Below are 22,323 nucleotides of genomic sequence, written 5' to 3'. Positions count from 1 at the left end.
ATGATTTCTGAATATACACAAATGAAATATTTTTCACATTTTACATAATCAAATTGCATGTTGTTTTGCGGCTTTCTACGTATTATTTTCAATGTTCTTTTTCAGCATCGTCTTAATGAGATTTGACCTGTTTTCTGTTTCTTTGTTTGGTTTGTACCGAATAGCCATTGAAGGAGCAATGGAACTTAATCGGTATCTTGATTGCAGTAATGCATTTTACAATATAGATAAAAAGATATCAAAAACCGGACCCTGTAGTCACAAGACAAAAAATTGGCTTACGACTGAGAAATCACCCAGTTGTGTTTGTTACATTGTCTGAATTAGTGTACATAAAATGCATTAAAAAATATGAAAAGCCCAGTAATTTTTTTTATTATTAAGGGTGCTAAAATATATGTACATTCAAACATTTCATTCGTATTTGCATTATATCCAACAAATAATCATTTTGATTCGAGTGCTGTCAAAAAAAACCAAAAAAACGTAAAATAAACATTCAGCGAAAACAGTTCAGTAGGAAAGAAAAAAAAAAAGAAAGAAGGGAGGAATGAAAAATAAAAAAGGCTCATTTAAAACTATTAACGATATTTTCTTGCAACTATTTCATTTCATGAGAGCATGAACGACAGCCTTGGGATTCAAGCGCTTCAGATCGGTGTAGGTTTGACCAGTGCCCACAAAGATAATCGGCTGGCCAGTGATGTAGGTCATAGATATTGCAGCACCGACCTGAAAACAAGAAGGAAAAAATAATAATTAATTTTTTTTTCAACGATGAGGAGCATATTTGTGGCTATTTATAATCATAGGACAGTCTCAACCAATCGTCTGAAAACTCAAATTCTTGAAATAAAACCCCTTGCGGGTATCTAAAGCACTAAGGGCGCAGTTTTCTCTTTGAAAATTGAATACCTTGAAATTCATTTTGAGTGGTATTTTTTTTTTTCAAAGTACAGAAAATTGCATTTTGTGGATATATGAACTCATGCACATCTATAATTAAGATTTACAGCAAGTGTGCTCAACCTTTTGGAGAGTGCAGGCCACTTCATTGGTTCGAAGAGCTTCCCAGGTCACTTAAGACCTCTTCTAAGTGGCCTGCGATCTTGGCCAAGTGGCCAGTGATCTGGAAAAGTGCCGCGGGTAACTTCAGCGGTCTGGATGTGCCGCAGACCACTTAATTAAAGTGAAAAAATGCTGCGGTTCACTTAAGCGTGAGTTTCTACAAATATGCAGTAGATCACTTAAGTGATCTAGAACTGCAGAACATTTGAGTAATGTGGAACTGTACCACAGATCACTTAAGCGACTTGGAAATGTGCTGTGCAGGCCACTTAATTGATCTGGAAGACCGCATAATTGAAGTACAAATGTGCCACAAGGCACTTAAATAATATGGAATAGCACCCCAGGCTAGTTAAGCGATCTGGAACTGGTCACTTAAGTGATCTGTAAATGTTCTGAGGGTCACTTAAGTGATGTGGGGTTGTGCCGTGGACCACTACTTGAGCATGGGCGAGATATGAGGCCATGAGAGGGCAATTCCACCCCCCTCCCCCGTCAATGACAGAGCCTCAATCTAACCCATATCCATGTTTCCAAATGCAATATCCACTGAAATATTCAAATTCAAAAAGCGGAGGAAAGTTAGGAAAAACATTAAATGTGGGAAAACAATTTTACCGGTATTCTTGCCATCATTTAATTATATTATGAAAATGCAGTGCCCGTGTGCATATTACGACTTTAGAAGTTTTTATGATGATCTGATGGATTACCATAAGCTTAGAGACTTAGCAGAAATGGATTAAAAAGTTTGAATCTTTTCTATTGTAAGTTTCCGTAAGTATTCATTTTGCATTAAAATATAAGATTTTTTTCCCCTGAAATGCACTGATTTTTTGAGGTCGGCTTATACACAGGTTTTCAATTTATTGCGGTTTTGGTGGTCCTGAAGTGGGGGGGGGGGGTCGGCTTATACACGAGTATATACGGTAAGTGTCATTGAAAAAAAGACAAATATATAAAAAAGTCGAAACAACAAAAATTACAAGTATGTCCCATAATACAAAACACAAGGGGGTCGGTGAAACTGTTCCAGATGTTTCACTGGTCCTTGTTTTCAGAAAGGTTGAGAAACACTGCTTTAGAAAATCAAAATGAGACTATTCCCTTCCCCCTCTTAACACAAGTATGAGTACATACATGTGTATACAAACATATTTCTAATTGAAACAAAGAAAGCTCATACCTTGTCATCAATCGTGTCGAACTTGGTGAGCACGATACCGTCAACTAGGTGAGGGTTCTCCTGGCTCGAATGATCGGCAAGAGCACGATTGAACTTCACCAGCTGATCGACAGCCTCGTTACCAACAAGGGCTTCACCGACGAAAGCAACCAGGTCCGGCGAATTCACTTTGATCAGCTACAAATCCGAACATGATATTTTTGAATTAGTGATCATAATATGACCATTCTTAATGATCAAAGAGAAAAAAATTTACAACAATGTCATTATACACTTGATGCTTGTTATACCAACTTCCACACAATTGTTCAGTCCAAAATGGACATTACATTGAAAGGATAGCACATGCAGCCGATGCTCGTTTTTACGAACCTGTACAGATGTGAAAATAATTCATAAATAGGAAAGATTAAACATCTTTAAGGAATAGCTCATTGTTCAGGACCAGCAGATCAGTTTGTAAATATGTGCAGTTAATAAAATAAAATTGATCGTCGACAGCATAAACTAGTCGTTATATGAGAATATTTGGGGCTTATTACATTGATTGCTATTACAAATGGTTATTATAGAGAGCATCGACTGTAATATAGTTTTGAATATGAGCAACAGTTGGAGAAACACAAATTCATGAATACCTTAGCAAGGGCTTTCATGAGTGGTTCGTTGTCTTGCATTCTGCCAGCCGTGTCTATCAAGACAACATCAATTCTGCAGTCTCTCGCTGGAAATATTGAATGATAATTTTCAGGAACACAATTTGTTACACACACATATAATGTTTTAAACATGCAAAAGACAGGGGTCTTCAATGTGTGGTTCACAGGCCATCTATGGCCCCACCAGCCATTTTGAAAATGAACTGATTAATATAGCTTATGAAAATGTATATAGCTATATAATGTATAATTAGTATAGCTCAGTGGCCTGCGGCTTCTTTGAAGTCTATGGTGAGAAATCCTTCGAGATGTTTAGTTCATGTGACTTCATTGAAATCATTATTTGCCTGAGGTTTCATTGAAATTCTCAATTTGTTTTGTGACTTCATTTTTGTGATGCTTCCATGAATTATGAAATTATGTGAAGCTGATAAAATTGTCTACCCCACCTGACTATTGTTTCTATTCTGCGAGCAAATCTCACGCATTTCTTAAGTACAGAAACACCTATCTGTAAATTTTCAAGTATTTTTTTTTACTTTGCTAAACAAAATTCAGTTGCTTCAAGAGTATTCACGCAAATATTCAAGTTGTTTTGACTAGTGGTTCTTGCTTTATAACATTTTAAAATCGTAAATTATTTAATCGTAATCACCCTGTATTTTTGTCGCACATGAGAGGTTGGTGCAATAACCCCCTTTAGTAGGGGACTTTCTGTTGTAGCTATGTATTCTGCAGTCATCTAATCCTGGTTTCGGTTGCACCCCAAGTGATTTTATGAAAGGATGGAAAAGTAAAATCCAGAAGTATTTATTCCAGACCTCTCGAGAAGCCAAATCACCCGTTGTGTGCGTGTGGGGGGGGGGACAAATCTTTATAAACACATCTGGAATTTCATATGGAAGGACCCATTTCTCCTCAAAACAGGTTTTCTTCCCAGCTGGAGAGTGAAGATCTACTTTTCTTATGCCGCATGAGAAAACATTAATTTCACTTTTTTGATAAATTTCGACCTTTACACCAAGTTTTAACAAAATTCTGTAGTACAGTAGAAGTCTGTTATAAAAACAGCTTACAATCATGGGGGGGGGGGGGGGGGGAATTGTCATTATAACAGACTTCTCATTATAAGCAGGTGTTTTTGCAACATTATCTCTTTGACAATAGCCTGCAAATCACTCATTATATCAAGATTATAAGCCATACGCATTATAACAAACTTTTACTGTATCTGATCTTTTAAGGTGAGTCTTTTTTGGTATATTTGTTGTGGTGAATGTGATTAATTGGTTATTATGCATAATCACCAATCATCTTGGTAAGTTCGATAAATTTATCACTTTTACTGGTGATTGTGCATAGTGCCCAAGCATCATTGGTAAATTTGATAAATGCTAAAAAAAAAATGTCACTTTTACTGGTGATAAAAGGGGAGAGTGGGGCAAAACCGGGTATGGCATTCATGAACCCAGTGCTAGAACCCACTCGAAAGCATGTAGCTGCTCTTAAAGAAATTCGAGGTGATATTCAGAATTGGGTGGTTGCAGTGCGATTTCACCAAAATTCTTTAAGTTTATAGGTAGAAATAATTTGATTCTCTCCGTTTTGTATTATCTGCCATACTCGATTAAATGTTTGAAGAATCACATAGTAAGCGTATGAATATATTTGTTATCTTTCAAGTAATATTCTAATGCATTAGTAGTCAACTTATTCTCGGATGGGGGGGGGGATATTTATGAGCAACTTATTCTCAGCCACCTCGCTAGGCATTCTGCCTGTTGTAGCGTTATATTTGTATTAGAAAATTGAAGGTATCACTGAAAAAAATGTGGTATTTTTGTTTGAGAATGCCAGTGTGGGGCAAAACTGTGTCATTAGCTGATCATAGCTTGAATCAGCATATCCTCAAAATCAAGACTGGACAACAACATTTAAATAACGACCCCCCCCCCCCACCACCACCACAACTCCAGAAGAAGCAGTGAGAAAATTATTGAGGCATTCATATGTGTTCCTAAAGAAGCATAAACATCTCAAAAAAATTCAAAATAAAAAAATGGGAAACAAGTTTATGCTCCTTCTCCCTATAAACTAATGCTGGAATAACAAGAGACCCCAGATAAATATTTTTCAACATCGAGGGGTGAAAAATATTGATAGCAGCAAGAAGATAATGAATGGAAAAAATAATTAGTTAATACAAAAAAATAAAATTTAAAAATAAAGCTATAGAATAGAGCTATTCTTATCATGAGAAGAAAAGAATAATTCTAAAACCTGTATATTTTATAACAGACATCATGTAGAATTAAAATCAAAAGAAGAATGTATCCCGTGCGGAATTTGTAGAGATTAGGGCTCATGGAATATGTTCAAATACAGACGAAGATGACACTTTTAAATGTGGTTCTTGCAATTAACATGGGAAAAATAAGAAGGTCTTTTAACACCTGGCTGATGCGAAGATATATTTAAGAAAGAGAGAAAATTCTATGGCCTTCGCAGGGAATCGAATCCATGTCCTCTCTCTTGCCGGGAGAGACCACTAGACAACAAAGGCAATGAATATCTCAATCTTTCCTTGGAGCTTGTGTGAACTGAATTAGGACCATACATGGACGATTAGACCTAATTCAGGCCAATAGGATAGAGGAGAGTGACATCATCCTCGAAGAAAAATAACTACTTGAATTTTTTTTTTCAAATATCATACAAGGAGGAGGATCTTACTTTTTTAAATAACTTGAAAGACAAATGTAGATTTTTCATTTTTTAAAATAAACTTCTTAATAAATAAAATTTTTTACATGTATTTCAATGAGTACCCAGTTTTATCCCATCCATAGGGCAAAACCGGGTATTTGAGGAAAAACAATTATAACAATTAAAGAAAACATTTAAAACAAAAAAACCACTCATATTTGGGTAGTTGAATTGAAGCTGTACAACAAACATTTTCTTTTCATATTTCAGGACTCAAACATTTGGTACCCAGTTTTATCCCACTTTCCCCTACATAATACCCAAGCGCACCTTGTTAATTCAATGAATACTTTAAATTTGTCACTTTGTCATTTTGACTATGTATAATAGTACGGTGTAACTGGTGAAAATTTGGTAAATGAGAAAAAAAAGCCCAAATGAGTATGTTGGGGTCCAATTGTAGAATTCATTAAATAGGAGTTTGTTGGGGGTCTGATTGCATAAGCACAAAAACTTGTAAACATTTTTTAAGAATTTGTTAAATGAAAGTTTATTATATAGGCATATGATCATAAAATTTGTTAAATGGGGACCATTATATTGGGCTACCCCGATCATTTAATTTGATAAATAGATTATTATATCAAGGTCTGATTTCAGAATTGGTCTAGTAGGAGTTACTTTGGGGATGCTCTGAAAAATTTGTTAATTCAGAGTTCATTATAACTACAAGCATGGTATTCAAATAACAAATCTTATCACATCAATGGGACCAATTTATCATATTTACCTATACGAAATGGCAATTATGGATAATAACCAGCAAAATGTGATGAATTTAGTATGATTTATTATGTTTACCAATGGCACTTTTTACCCCGGTAAAAAGTGATAATCTTTTTTCAGCATTTATAAAATACACATTTACCATAACATATATATATGATAAATTTTGTATCAAATATTTCACCATCAGATTTCTGTCAAGAACAGATTCAGATGGAAAACCAATTTTAAAAGTACAGTCAATGAGCAAAACCTATCTTTACATGTTCATGGAAGGAATACGTTCAGTATGAATTTGTTATTTAGAAGAACTTGAATGTACCGAAGTTGATTGCCTCCATGGCTATCCCGGCAGCGTCTTTGCCATAGCCTTTTTCGTACAGCTGCACCATCATCTGGCCACTGTGCTTCTCGGGTGGATGCAGAGCATTCAAGTGGCGAGTATGAGTGCGTAGCTGTTCAACAGCACCAGCACGGAATGTATCACAAGCTGCTATGAGAACCCGGAAATCATTCTCAATCAGCCAGAACGCTATCTGCAGAGATGACAAAAAGTAAAACTATTTTGGATTTCAGGCTAATGAAAATGTTATTTAAATAATCCAAATTACATGTGCAGAGCCACCTTTAGTTATAAATAAGATAAGTTAACTTTTATAAATAATTCTGTTAAAATATATGCATATATATTAGTACTTTTGCCAAATTTGTTGACTTCCCAACTCCATTCACACCACAAAATGCGATGGTATAAGGCCTCTTTAAGTTTTGAGCTTCCATGACATCTCTCAAGATGTCAATTCTCCTCTTTGGAGACAACAGTTGAACCAGCGCATCTACAAGAGTTTGCTTCACAGTGGAAGCGATTCCAGTGAAAGAACCGAGAATCTTCCCTTCAAGTTTTACTGCTACAGATTCACACAATTTATCGGCGATATCAGCCGCAACATTTTTACCTGAAAGAAACACAAAAGCAATGAATACTCACAAAAAAAAGTGAAAAATTACAACATATTTAAGCAATATATTCAATTGAATTGGAACAACGGTATATTCAATTAAATTGGAACAATGGTATATTCAATTAAATTGGAACAACAGTATATTCAATTAGAACAATTACCTATTTTTTCGGCACTCTTGGGTGTCGTTTTCAAGGTGGAAAACAAGAGACCTCCTAACACTATGAAAAACGTTGTCTGACCACATAGCATAAATTTAGTCCTGCGTGATGATAATGCTACTCTCAATATAACAACAATCCCTCTACAGAAATTTTTCCTTGATCAGCAGAATATCATTATACCGAGGTTAAACCTATGTAATCTTTATCGATACTTTTTGAGAGGTCAAGTTATTGAGCTTCCATTGTAATTATCTCAAGGTGTCAGATGTTTTCAATGGAATAATGAAAGAGGTTCACAATTTTGCTCACAGACGGCAATGTAGAAAGAGTGCTTATGTTGAAATGTAGTAGAGTTTTATACAGCAAAATTGTATTAAAAATTAATTATGCAACGGTTTGTGTCACGTTTCATGTGCTATGCTGAGTTTTTCATAATACAGCACTACCCTGTGATTGAAACTTTGTTTTCTTATCATTCATCAAAAAAAAATAAAAAAATTGATGCCTTGATGAAGTATTTTTGTGCAAACCTCACACACACACTTTTTATATCAGTTGGTTGATTTTTTTATTAAATGTGTCCAGGACTTTTCACCCACCCTCTATTTCATATTAAGTTGTACGATACAAAAACCAAAATTCTCCATGAAACTAAAATAAAAAATGTCTTACTTATCATATGGTCTTTAAGCTTATCCAAAGCAGGTTGCATGTCTTCACGAGCGATGCTCTTTGATCCAACAAGGCCTTTGAACATAGAAAACATGCCAAACCCTTTTGCTTTCCTATGCAAAACATACAATCTAGAATTAACATCATCACTAATTTTTTCCCCCTTATAGATACAAATTTGTCAGGATTTGCAGCAGTTTTGGAGCAAAAAATTCAGGATTCTGAGCAGTTTTTGGAACAGCAAAATGTAGGATTCAGAGCAGTTTTGGAGCAGCAAAATATAGGATTCAGAGCAGATATTTATAAATTGGAACAGCGAAATTAACAAGAACATTTTCATTAACCCTCACCCCTTTTTAAAATAAAACAACTGCACTGTCTTTTGTTATCAAACATCTTTCTATCAGCCTGTTTTTCATTTTTGGTGTCTCAGGCTTTTGACACCTTGTTTGAAAGAGTGGCTGTCATAAGATTTTTTGCGCACCAGTCTATTTAAATGATTTTTGCTTACTGAGAGCAGTTTGCTGTCTTTAAAAGCAGCACTTCAAATGGGCTAAAAATTTTCTCCAGGTTTTCAATTTTTTTTTATACTCTGAAAGAAATTGTTGCAAAATGGGAGAGAATTTCGGAAGGATCAACACAATGTTTGGCGATTCAGCACTCATTATTTGGTAAGATTGGCAATTTGACACTCATTATTTGGCAACATTGGCGATTCTAAATTAGCATTTGTAATTCGGAGGATTTTGTGCTTTAAAGCTGAAAGACCATAACAAACCATCTTCAGTTGCACAATCACGGATATTATCAGGGTGATGGGAAGCCCAATGAGGGAGCCGATAGTTTAAATAAGGCAATAGTACAGTGGAATAAAACACGCTTTTCTCGGAAAGAATCATTTCACGGCAAGCAGGAACAAAAAAGTTTTGCCATCCTTGCTGAAATTCTGGGCATACTGAAGCAAAATTTGCTATTTGGCACAGAAAAATACAAAAATACACCATTGGAGCAGGATGGCGCAGGATGTTAATTTTGGCACAGTGTGGCGCAGAGTTCCTACCCCTGTTGATGTCTCTAATTCTGTGACAATATGTTAAGTCTGTGTCTGATTCATAGATTTGATGTTTAAATACAATTATTATGAAAAATCATCTATTTAAAAAGTAGCAAGGTTAAAGAGGGGAAAATGCTTTGCAAACAATGAATGTCGATGAACTCACTCATTCTTTTTCTTCTTGAGCTTCTTATCTTTAACTTCTTCGACAAACTCTTCACCTTCGCTCTCGGAGCTTTCCACAATTTTAACCTGACCACGCAAAGTACCAACTTGCTGTAACGAGATTCAAAATATAATAAAGATTCATTAAATAATGATGCTATAAAAACAGTAATGTAAAAATTTTCAAAACAATAATATAAAAATTTCATCCGTTCAGCTAAACAATGAAATAAAATTTAGTATATGATGATGCAAATACTTATAGTGGTTGTTGTAGATGTGTGTTGCAGCCGTGTTTTTCAAAATAGATGAAATTATTCCTTGGGGAGGGCAGAGGCACATTTATGGTTTTGCCACCTGTGGGCTACACAAATTTTATCGTATTTCTCCCACATTCTAGTCTATTTTTCTTGCCTCTTTCCTTGACTTTGCCACCCTCTGTTTTGGTCACTCACTGTCATGGTTCCTTGCTTCATAGGTCACTCTTCTGATCATTTATCTATTTATACATGCTCCAAGTCAGGGACTCTCAAACTTTTTCCTCCAACAGCACACCTGACAAAGGACGCTGCAGTGCACAGTGTGAGAATCTCTGCTCTAGGTGACTCTTCTGGTCCTTCACATGTTTGATCACACTCTAAAAACCACTACGCACTACTATGATGCGACATGGTCCCACGTGAAGTCAGTGACATGGAGGATTTCCATGAATCAGAAATCATAATGCCTCTATGGGACCACATCATGAAAGAGTTTTTTTTTTCTTCAAACCAAGCACAACTCAGGTCTATTACCATCTATGGGCAATTTACAACCTAGCGAGAGTTGGGTCGGAAGTGTACCTAATAGTCTGAGTGCGTATGTAGTGTTGTGTTTGATTTTTCAGTGTTGCCATCTATATTTCAGAAGTGAAGTAAGTGAGGTGTTATGACTGAATTATATTTGTAGGCCTGTTTCTCTCTGTGGCGAGACTTTTTAAAAGGGAGATCGGCTCGCATTTGCGCCTTAAAGTTGGGAACCACAGAAAACCTACTTCAGACAACCACCGCTGTGGCGACGGTGAGGTTCGAACCTGGGACCTTGAGATGCGAGTCCATCACTATGACCACTCGACCACCACAGTGGCCATGTAAGAGTAGTGTGCCATGGTCTTAAGTCACTCTTTTGCTCACGCATGTGCCTGCAAACTCTCTAGGTCACTCTTTTGGTCATTCACTGACCTAGCCCTTGCTGTCTGACAACTTTGCTGCTCAGATCAACTTCGCCAATTTTTGAAAAAGGTGTTGTTTTGCTCCCTGCGTATTGTTCCTGAACCAACCAATAGGGGTGCCAATGTTTTTATTGCTCAGAGAATACATTGAATGGTGCCCTTTCATGTGTTTTCAGCCTCACTAGTTGCTTTTACTGATTAGACTAGCAGATTTACTGATCTTTATTAGTGATTTTGTTTCTGACTTGTAGAAGTTTTTTGTAGCTTACAAAAGTGTCTCACCCTGCCCATTCATACACAGGTAAGTAAAAATCTACTTGTTCTGCTCTATACAGCGTATAATTCTCTTTCAGAATCCCTTTTAGATGTAAATTTTATGTTGCCAACCTTTGTGAAAATGGGGCAACTTTGCCAACCTGAAATTTCGTTATTTTCTCAAATTCTGGAATACTTTTTTTCAAATTGTGCATTTTTCATATTTGTGTTAGAGGTAGTTTAGATGCCAAGATGCATTAGTACCAAGTTGGGAGGCCGCAGGTATCAAAATTATGATGATACTACACTGCAGCCAGATTCTACAAAAGAGAAGACGGTGGGGAATCGATGTGGTACCAGAAGCGGTTGGCAAATTGCACTTGATGGAGAAAGACCAATTCCTTCCGAGTGCCTTTACAATGAATCAGATTAAGGGTGCTCGTGAAAGAAAGAACAACCATCACAGTAGTGATGAATCTAATTGTGCGTTTTATTTGCATGGCAAATCTGTGAATCAAAAAGAACCTAAGCAAGATGCAGAACCTACTAAAGAGCTTTGATGAATTAGTTGCTCCTGCTGTTCTTGCTTCTTCCCTGTGAAGAAGGATATGATTCAACTATAGACAAACATGATGAAATGATGAATGCCAACATGGTCCAGGTGAATTGATGGTGCGGTTCTTAAACAACTACAGCTCGGAATATTTGTCTTGGTAAAGTTTTTGACTGAAAAAAGTGTCAAGCGTAATGTTGATAAACTCACTCAATTCTATGAAGACAGGGAGTTCGAGATGTCATATATATGACTGACAGAATGTACTCCCTAAACATACCTGATGAAGCTTAACTGTCAATGTACAAGACATCATATACATATAACTAACTTTCCTTACTATGAAAATTGTGACATATTTACCTTTTTTGACAAAAATTTAAAACTTTTCTTTTGAACTTTGCAAAAAAAATTATGTGAGAATTTTAAACCTTCCGATTTTAATGTTTTAAATATTTTTGTGTGTGCCTTTCTTTACAGTAAAGAGTTGATACTAATATGTAAGGTGTCTTCATAGTTTAAAAATATCTTTTTTCTGTTTTTTGGGTGGGTTTCCGCTGGTTTTAACACAAATGACAAAATTGCCATCACTGTTAAATTAGTGGTTTTTTTGGTTTTTTATAACGTGTAAATGTTCACTTAAGTTGTCAATAATGTTTTATGATGGTTTTTAAGCATTTTTGTACATTATTAATTAATAAAGCAGTTGAAAGAAGGAAAAAAGTGACAGTTTACACAACAATTCAGAAGATATGTGAAGGTTTTTTTTTTTAATTTGGAGAACCGCAAGTGGATTATATTTAAAGCAAGATGCAAATTAAACATGGGAAAAACATCAAATCGCTAAAAAATTTGAAGATTTATAAAATTCTGCTAACCTCTCTGTTACAAAAATATTCCTCAGGATTATCATTGGTATCAACTTCTCCATTCATACCCAGCTCCATTTTCTTGCTGAAATCGAGAGTTGGAACATCCCGAGTCGATCCACCATTGTCCCACACTCTAGGTTTCTTGGACTTGTCTTTCGGCGCGATTGGACTCTTCTTGCTGTGAAAAATATGTTTTGCTTTTTTTTAAATTTAAAAAAAAATTGTTCTTGAAATTTCATCGTTGAACATGATCATGAACGAGGTGCCGACATGAAGAAAGCATTGAGGTGGTTCAAACTTGTTGGTCATCCTGTATACACCGGACTCAGACCTCAAGCACGTACGCTGGAGAGGGAAGGTGTACTGCATTGTTTTTCAGAAATTATTTGGGGGACTCAGCCCTCTTACAAAATTCATTGGGGGGCTTAAATACACTCGGCCCCTAGTTTCTGGGCCTATGATCATGAAACACTCAGAAATTCAATACCTCATACCGCCTTAAGAGCATCACATACCCACAGGCTGAGGGTACTGGATTTTTAATGACTGAGCATATACAGTACAACTTTGGATTGAGAATAAATTAGTTTAAAATAAATTTTGAGTGGATAAACAAGTGATGTCTGACAATGTAAGAAAAATTTCTAGAAATTTTAACAGATTTTGATTTGACAGAGTCAAGAAGATGGAAACTCTTCATAATATTATTTACACACACTCGTGTAATACAGAATTTCTCTACGAAATGCATAATTAACTCTGGTTTCGATCAACCTAATTGAACTAGAATTTTCTCTAAACCAGCTGACTCTAGGTTCAACGAAGTTGGTCAAGAGAAGTCATACACCCTCCTCTGTAAAATATTGATACGAACCTTTTCTCTTTCTTTACTTTAGAAAATTTTGCCATCATCCTGGCTCGTGGATCAAGTTCTTCAAGATTGCCGTTCACGTTATTGCTCTCTTTAGTATTATCATTTTCTTTGATTTGGGCTTCTTTTTTTGATTCTAAAGCAAAATATATTGCACATATATCAATTAATTATTTTTTTTTTAATGTCAGAGCATATACAGTAAAACAATACAAATACAGTAAGCAAATACAGTAAAAGTTTGGATTGGGAATAACTTATACAAATACAACGCCACAACAGGCAAATTGCCCAACGAGGTGGCTGACTTAAGAACATCATGGATCCCCGAGCCATTTTTTGGAGGCCCTACCTACTACTACTACACCCCCCCCCCCCCCCCCGTGGAACCCCCCAAAGAATCGGTACATGCGGGAATGTGCGTGTGCGTGTAGTGAAACCTGACGTGAAGTTTTTGTTGTTTCTCTGTAATGCTTGGTATGTGTAGTGCTGCCATCTGCCACTAGTTTTTCTAACTATGAGTGAAGTGTTATGATTGAATGATTTATCGTTGTAGGACTGTTGCTCTCTGTGGCGAGACTTTTTAACGGGGAGATTGGCTCGCATTTGCGCCTTGAAGTTGGGAACCACAGAAAACCAACTTCAGCCGACCACAAAAAAAAGTATAATTATTTGGAAGTGGGTGGGTGGGTTTGAACCCATGTAACCTGAACTCTTCCCATCTCTAACCCTGTATCTTGCCAACCCACCACTACAGCACTAAACCACTACAGAACTTAGTTCAGGAATATTTCGCTAGATAAGCAAAAAAATTTTTTAACAAACTTTGAACGGATAAACAAGCTATGTCTGACAATGTAAGTAAAAATTTCTAGAAATTGTAACAGATTTTGATTTTTGATAGTCAAGAAGATGGAAATTTTTCAAAATACCACCAGTACAGTCCAATCCCATTTCAACAAATCAGAAGAAACTGACAATTTTATTTGCCAAATCAAGGGATCTTTAAATTAAGGTCAAATTAATCAGAAGACTTCGAAATGTCAAATTTTAAAATCATCTCACTTTAGTGAGTATTGCTGTTACAACTTATTTCTGACAATAATTGAAAGAAATATACAAACTTAAGAATAAAGTCAAGATGCATGAAAAGGTTACTTGGAAGTTTGTTTTTTAAATCCAATATTCAATATTTTTTTTTATCAAATTCAGTCTAAATTGTCATTTTTTCGCTAACCGAAAAAGGCTTTCTCTTCAGATGACCTATAATTCCTTGCTCGTCAAGACAGAGCACAACTTAAAGTAACTTTATTTCTTTACTGAAATCTAAATAGGTGGGCAGCACAAAGTTTGTTTTCTGGTATTGGTTCTATACCTATTGGCCACCAAAACCTCCCCCATGCACACCGCAGAAGAGCTGAAGATCAAATCCTGGAAAGTCAAATCTTTGGATTGTAATTTTGGGTGACGAAAAATAAGAGAAAAATAAATAAAAAATACAGTGGAGATTCGGTTAATGAGCAATTTACACAACAAACAAAAATTTTGAAATTTTTCTTCAAAATTTGGTTAACGAGCAATGATTTGTATAACAAGCAAAAAATTTTGCACTTTTTAAATTTATTTTCACATTATTACAACTAGCTAATGGTTTTCACTTTCATCCACATACGTACTGTGGAATTGTGGGTAATATTGTCTCCCGTCAGCATGCTGAACTCAAAAAATGAACACACATGCAAAGCATGACTGTTTACGATATGAAACTATATGTAGCATTGTAACCATGCGTATGTGAGCTTGAAATTTTTTTAAAATTTTGCTTGGAGAAAACTGTGGGGTTGATTACATTATTGAAGGTGACTTTGAAGATGACATTGAAAAACTAGTGGAAGACCATGGCTAGGAGTTGACCGCAGATGAACTGGTGGATCTCCTTTGCATGCAACAGCAAAAGTTTATGAATGGTACCTCATCTGAGGAATAGAGAATTAAGGAAAAGTCCTTCACTTTTCCCTTGGTGTGGTAGCAATCGTTCTCTGTGAGCACATTGTCGCAACTTCTGTTGTACCATCTGGGTCAGGAAAAGTTCAAGGATAATTTTTTTATTTGAACACAGTGGATACTTGCCTAAGATGGCCACTTGACATTCCACAGAATTGTTGCTATCTGACAGCTAATGCAGGTTTCATGATTACATGGACTGGGGGAAAAACTGGAAAATTTTAACGATGATGTATAAAACGCTAGCAAAAAACAGATGTAGAGAGAAATGAGATGTCACTTCCCCCTGTTCACACAAAGTAAAAAAGACTAGATACCAATCGGAGATGAATTCCCAGCAGCGACATGAATTTCCATTCCTCTCCTCTAGTGTCCAGCCTTTTTTATTTCACAAAAAAGATTTAGGCTGCCAAAACAGAGATACCCAAATAAAGGTTTCATTGCAGCTAATAAAGTGTAGGTGCCTGTCTAATCAGTAGGCTACCTGCAGGCATGAAATAGACTATAGCACGGACAAAAAAAAAGAGCAAATAAACTTACCATTTTTAAGGTTTTTGGATTCTTTTGCGGGAGGTTTCGTGGTCTCTTTATTTTCTATCATGGAAGCAACAGTCTTTTTAGATTTCTGGGATTCATCGAATGTTCGCATCTTCTTCGGCTGAAGGGAAATTTTGCGTCCAAAAGACTCGGCTTCTTTCAGAATCTACAAACCAAAAATAATATAACAGAAATTTACCATGGTTCAGGATACCTTTTTTTCTCTCCAAAAGTAGATAAGAACCATTGGAAAGAACAGCGGGATACTTTTTTTCCATTTGATTCAAATGACCATAATGATCCATGTACAGTGAGAGCAAGAGTTTATAGATGCATATGTCTACGTACACGTTGGAACTCATCGCCGAAAGAGTAGTTCGAGAAAAGGCTCTGAGACCCTTGCAAATCCTCTTTGTACTTATCCCTGAATTCCAAATGCACATCATCTAGAAACTTGTCAATGTAGGACAGCTGGAGTATCTTCTGATAAGCCACCTATAAATAAATAAAACATATGTGCAACGTTATCAAGAGAACATAACTGTCTACTAGGTTTGTTCAAAAAGTATCCAACCATAATTGTTCATGCGTGAACCAAGGCATGGTTTGGTGCACGTATGAGGGCAATTCTATAAGCACCAGAACCAGGGGGCAGAGGCCATTTGAGCCCCTTCCTAATAACTTCTGAAAAAACAATGCCTTGCACCCACCCTCCCTCGCATACGCGTTTGAGTCCTGTATATATATGTATGTCTTCTGGTCTTGGCAACAGGCTCGTGGCCCACTTTCGTAAAGAAATTATTTTACGCTACAGCTTAAGAAGTTAGTAATGCAAATAGACGATATTGGTATAGTATGTAAAGTATTCCAAAGACAAATCCGATGACGCTAATTTCATGTTATTCTAGGCACAGAGAACATATTCACGTCAAAACTTGCGGCAGTGTCTATGACACAGCCTACCCCAATCTTTTTATGGTAAAAAATGACAAGAAATTTTTTTATTACTTGGTACAGTCTACGCTCGATGTAACGACCCCCTTCATGCCATCAAAAATGGACGTTACATTGGGAGGGTTGTTACACCAAAAGTAAAACATATATGATAATTGTGCTGTGAAAATATCTGGGACTTATCCTACCGGTCATTGTAATGTAATGGTGGCTATAATGTGTGGTCGTTATAACGAGCGTTGACTGTACATGTGAAATGAAGAATATCATGACTAGAAATACATGCATACGTACCACAAACACCAGTTCAAATTCATTGTCCAATTTGTATTGGAGAGTAAGGCCTTCGTGCGTGAAAGCATCGCCTCCACCTCTTTCCTGCAATTGGAAAATGAAACATTGGGAAAAAAACTGTGGCAATACAATCGCTGCACATTATAAATGAAACAAGTCTAAACATGCTCCGGTGATCTACCACCATATTTCTTCTTTTATGGCCAAGTTGAATCGGGTGGTGCTTTAAATTAAAATAGCTTGCTGATGGAAAGAGATACAGCTATGCAACTTATATAATAGTATCAGGCATGGGCAGAGATACGGGGGGGGGGGGGCGGGGCGTGCCCCCAGACTTCCAACTCTATCTCCGCCTATGGTATCAGGACTGCAACTACATACTTTGTCAGCTGCGGCAAGCACATATTTCAGCGCCCCAGTGTAATGTAGGAGGAGCAGTTAAAGGGTGAATTCAACACCTCCCCCCCATCAAGGATTTTTTGCTATCTAATACAAGGCTCTCTATCTGGGTCAAACTGGGGGTTGGTCAGATAATGATTACCCTAGTAAATTAGTCACAATCTAAAATGGAAATAATTCACACACACACACAATCAACATAATTAACGGATATACAAATTGAAATTTATAACACGACTGTTAGTGGATTGGTACAACCCATCTTGAAAGCCCCTCGAAATCAAGTCTAGGTCTGACCCATAGGCCTACATAGAGCAACAGCCCTACAATGATACAAACATCTAATCATTACACTTCACCTTGTACTAGCATCCATTATCTGAATGCCGATCAACAGAAAAATCAGTTAACTGAAAGCGTTCCAGTCGGCAAATTCGAATTTGCATGTCATGTAGAAATTCTGCTAGCAAGTGCTTTTCCCAAATGATACATTGAAGGGCCAAAAGTCATGGGATACCTCTTAATATTGCTGCACTTTGCCAGGTAAAAGGAGGTCCCACACGATATTAAGAGGTATCCCACGACTATTGGCACTTCAATGTATATTCTCCAAAGTGGTACAAAATAAATACAGTATTGCATTTAATATTGCTTTCTTTGTTTCATATTGTGCCTATGATACTAGTACAATTTTTTCCCCTTGAATGATTGGCTATCCGAAAAATCAGTTATCTGAACACCCCCCCCCCCCCCGAATTATTTCAGATAATCAATGCTCTACTGTAGTTCGGAAAATAGACGGCAGATGCCAGCATTATAACAAGCATTACACAGAAACAAACTTCACATTAGGTTAACAACATGAACATTCCAACATGTATCAATTCCTTGGAGGTTCCATAGGGGAATATGGAAGAGGTTCATGTGTGGTTTAGTAGCAGCTTAGAGATCTTTGACTGTTAGTGAATTTGTATGGCCCATCTCAGAAGCCCCTGTAAATCAAGTTTGAGCGTGACCCTAAGCTCAAGAGTCCATGGCTCTAAGTGGATTTGTACGGCCGATCATGGAAGCCCTATGAATCGAGTTTGGATTGTACACTGAAGAGCCAAAAAAACTAGTACACCTGCCTAATATCGTGTAGGGCCCCCGCGAGCCCGCAGAAGTGCCGCAACAAGACGTGGCATGGACTCGACTAATGTCTGAAGTAGTGCTGGAGGTAATTGACACCATGAAATCCTGCAGGGCTGTCCATAAATCCGTTGGAGTAAGAGGGGGGGGGGGAGATCTGTTCTGAACAGCACGTTGCAAGGCATCCCAGATATGTTCAATAATGTTCATGTCTGGGGATTTTGGTGGCCAGAGGAAGTGTCTAAAGTCAGAAGAGGAGCCCCTTTGTAGCAATTCTGGACCTGTGGGGTGTTGCATTATCCTGCTGAAATTGTCCAAGTCCGTCAGAATGCACAATGGACATGAATGGGTGCTGGTGATCAGACAGGATGCTTACGTACCTGTCACCTGTTAGAGTCGTATCTAGACGTATCAGGGGTCCCATATCACGCCCCATACCATCAGAGCCTCCATGAGCTTGAACAGTCCCCTGTTGACATGTAGGGTCCCTGGATTCATGAGGTTGTCTCCCCATACCCATACACGTCCATCAGCTCGAAGCAATTGGAACCGAGACTCGTCAGACCAGGCAACGTGTTTCCAGTCCTCAACAGTCCAATGTCAGTGTTGTCGGGCCCAGGCGAGGCGTAAAGCTTTGTGTCGTGCAGTCATCAAGGGTACACGAGTGGGCTTTTGGCTCCGAAAGCCCATATCGATGATGTTTCGTTGAATGGTTCGCACGCTGACACTTGTTAATGGCCCAGCATTGAAATCTGCAGCAATTTGAGGAAGGGTTGCACATCTGTCATGTTTAATGATTCTCGTCAGTCGTCGTTTGTCCAGTTCTTGCATGATCTTTTTCCGGCCGCAGCGATGTCATAGATTTAATTTTTTACCGGATTCCCGATATTCACGGTACACTCGTGAAATTGTCGTACATGAAAATCCAAATTTCATCGCTACCTCGGAGATGCTATGTGCCATCTCTTGTGCGCCGACTATAACACCACGTTCAAACTCACTTAAATCTCGATAACCTGCCATTGTAGCAGCAGTAACTGATCTAACAACTATGCGAGACACTTGTTGTGTTATATAGGCATTGTCCACCGCAGCGCCGTACTCGGATTGGTTCCACATCTTTTTATTTGCATACGCATGCCTGTACCAGTTTTTTTTTTTTTTTTTTTGGCTCTTCAGTTTAAATCATAGCTCAAGAGTCCATGGCTGTACGTGGATTTGTACGGCCGATCATGGAAGCCCTTACCAATCAAGTTTGGATTATAAATCATAGTTCAAGTCCATGGCTGTTAGTGAAATTGTACGACCCATCTCGGAAACCCCTGTGAATCAAGTTTGAGCCGCTCATGAGTCCATGGCTGTAAGTGGATTTGTACGGCCCATGGAAGCCCATGCAAATCAAGTTTGGATTGTAAATCATAGCTCATGAGTCCACGAGTGTAAGTGGATTTGTACGACGCATCATGGAAGCCCATGCAAATCAAGTTTGGATTGTAAATCATAGCTCAAGAGTCCACGAGTGTAAGTGGATTTGTACGGCCCATGGAAGCCCATGCAAATCAAGTTTGGATTGTAAATCATAGCTCATGAGTCCACGAGTGTAAGTGGATTTGTACGGCCCATGGAAGCCCATGCAAATCAAGTTTGGATTGTAAATCATAGCTCATGAGTCCACGAGTGTAAGTGGATTTGTACGACGCATCATGGAAGCCCATGCAAATCAAGTTTGGATTGTAAATCATAGCTCAAGAGTCCACGAGTGTAAGTGGATTTGTACGGCCCATGGAAGCCCATGCAAATCAAGTTTGGATTGTAAATCATAGCTCATGAGTCCACGAGTGTAAGTGGATTTGTACGACGCATCATGGAAGCACTGCGACCTAAGTGGGTCGCGACCCATGAGTAAAGAACCCTTGTCTTTACGGATTTTTCAAGGTCATTTCCAAAAAAAAAGACATGGACTGACCGATCAAATATGTTCTTTTAGGGGGCGAAAATTCAAAATCGCTCGCTCGTAGGTGCCACATCATTCACACGCCAATGAGGATTTTCACAACCTAATACGTGGCTCGCTATGTGGAGCAAACTGAGGCCGATCAGCTGGCGATTGCCCTAATAAACCAGCCCCAATCTAGAATAACGATTATTCAATAGAAGGTATTAGAGGACGGATCGTACACAAACAAATGAAATCGTAAACAAACAAGAACTAACCTGTAAGAGGACATTCCGTACCAGCGCGTTGACGGATGGCGTGAATATCTGAGAGGTGCCCTGGAAGCACCAAAGCACGATGCCGCTCTTGCTGAATATCGTGAACAGGTCCAACATCTTCCGATATTATTTTATAGCCCTGAATTTTAGAAAATGAAAAAAATTACAACGGAAAAACAAACTAAAAACAACAACAACAACAGCCCTACTACGAACAAACAACGAATTAAATCCCCCGTTAGAGCACCACGAGACCACGGCCAACCATATGCTCTCTCGCTTGTTTTTCCTCTCTTCTCTCTCTCTCTCTTCCCCCTCCCCCCACAGCAGTGTCCTATTTGTGGGGCCCACTCTTCTTTCCCACCCCCCCCCCCATTCCCTTGCTGAGAAAAATTTTACTCGATGCTACGTTTCCATAACCACGTGACATTTATCCACTTCCTGTTTTTAATTTGCGTCATTTCCGTTAGACTGAGCTGTAATGACCACATGTCCCGTTTTTTTGTGGGATTGACCATATTTCTTCGAGGGAAAGTACAGAGAATCGCGAATTTTCACCAAAGTTTCCGTTCGTATAAGCAAAGTTGCTAATTCGTGCAAGGCCTTTAACTACAAAAAAGGAGCGGGGGGGGGGGGGATCAGCTGCCCTGGGCGTTGGGTGCCAAGTTTACTGTTTTTTCCCCCCTCGGAATTATTAGAAAGGACGAGCCGTTAATTCTCAAAAGGCACAGCGATATGATTGGCTGGTGAGGGAGGGACGTGAGCATTATCTGACATCAGTTTATCATATCTGGCAAGAAATCATACTTTTTCATAATTCACGTTACTGACTACTAGTTTTATGGGGGGGGGGGCTGCCCCCGGACTGAAAATATCAATTCTGTGTTTTCACCACAACCAGAAACATGGCAAAACTGATAAGTTCAAATAGAATGTTCCAAAAACCGGCCACGGGCCTATACCGCGGCCGGAAATGTTCCAAGTTCCAATTTCACTAGAAAGATCAGATCCAGAACAATTAAATTAATTTAAGAGATCAAGAAATGAAGATGGAAGGGAGGAAAAAAAAGCAACAGCTAATCTAAATATGATTCGAACACACAACTTTCGATGCTAGAGCTTCTTACATTAACGACTACACCAATTGCGGTTGTGAATCCTACGTAAAATTAAGTAAATGTATCGTAAAACGTAGCCAGGTAATATGTTGGCGCGAACCAAAGCGCCAAGCCGGCAACCCATTCATTTTCGTTGCATCACCACCAGCCAATCGTATCACTGTGCCTTTTGAGAATTAACGGCTAGTGTAGAAAGAAGGGAGCTAAAATGGAGAGGACTCCTTACGCGAGATTGCCGCCAAACTAAAGTGATTTGCGATTGTGCTAAAAATGACACCAATAATGAGCAAAGTTGCTTGCCCATGCAAAGCCGTAGTGGGGGGATGACCAAAAAAAGGAAAAGATAGCCAAATCTGTTCTATCACTTTGGTACCCCCCCTCCAGAACGAAATTTCTGAGTACGGGCCTAGGGAAGGCAGAAGGTGGGGTCTAGTACCCCGGGCACTGCATCAGGGAAGGCGCCGTTTCCCTTCAAAATTACTAGAAGAGGGA

At 38.1% G+C, this 22,323-nt stretch overlaps 1 protein-coding gene across 1 annotated transcript; it reads right to left on the bottom strand.

Moving 5' to 3' along the window:
* Positions 1-358: 358 nt before the first annotated feature.
* Positions 359-21,021, bottom strand: SrpRalpha (signal recognition particle receptor alpha). The gene is made up of 13 exons (XM_089238049.1): positions 20,714-21,021; positions 16,973-17,056; positions 16,073-16,219; positions 15,728-15,890; positions 13,187-13,319; positions 12,319-12,490; positions 9,424-9,533; positions 8,204-8,316; positions 7,102-7,361; positions 6,728-6,941; positions 2,893-2,978; positions 2,255-2,431; positions 359-732 (listed from the first exon to the last, which is right to left on the bottom strand). Exons 1-13 carry the CDS (start codon positions 20,828-20,830, stop codon positions 607-609), a joined length of 1,902 nt encoding a protein of 633 aa, XP_089094175.1. The 5' UTR covers positions 20,831-21,021; the 3' UTR covers positions 359-606.
* Positions 21,022-22,323: the final 1,302 nt, after the last annotated feature.

This window comes from Pholcus phalangioides, unplaced genomic scaffold (genome assembly GCF_987345545.1).
Source record: "Pholcus phalangioides strain wild (caught in Gottingen) unplaced genomic scaffold, Ppha-v1.0 ptg000010l_1, whole genome shotgun sequence".
NCBI lineage: Eukaryota > Metazoa > Arthropoda > Arachnida > Araneae > Pholcidae > Pholcus > Pholcus phalangioides.
Note: the sequence above shows the minus strand (reverse complement) of the source record. Positions and strands in the feature narration are given on the sequence as shown.

Excerpts from the sequence above, each read along its gene's own strand:
- SrpRalpha (XM_089238049.1), bottom strand. The coding sequence starts at position 20,830 with ATGTTGGACCTGTTCACGATATTCAGCAAGAGCGGCATCGTGCTTTGG. Across the intron at positions 8,317-9,423 it reads CTCAAGAAGAAAAAGAATGA|GAAAGCAAAAGGGTTTGGCA; the intron begins GTGAGTTCATCG and ends TGTTTTGCATAG. Across the intron at positions 2,979-6,727 it reads CATGGAGGCAATCAACTTCG|CGAGAGACTGCAGAATTGAT; the intron begins GTACATTCAAGT and ends CAATATTTCCAG.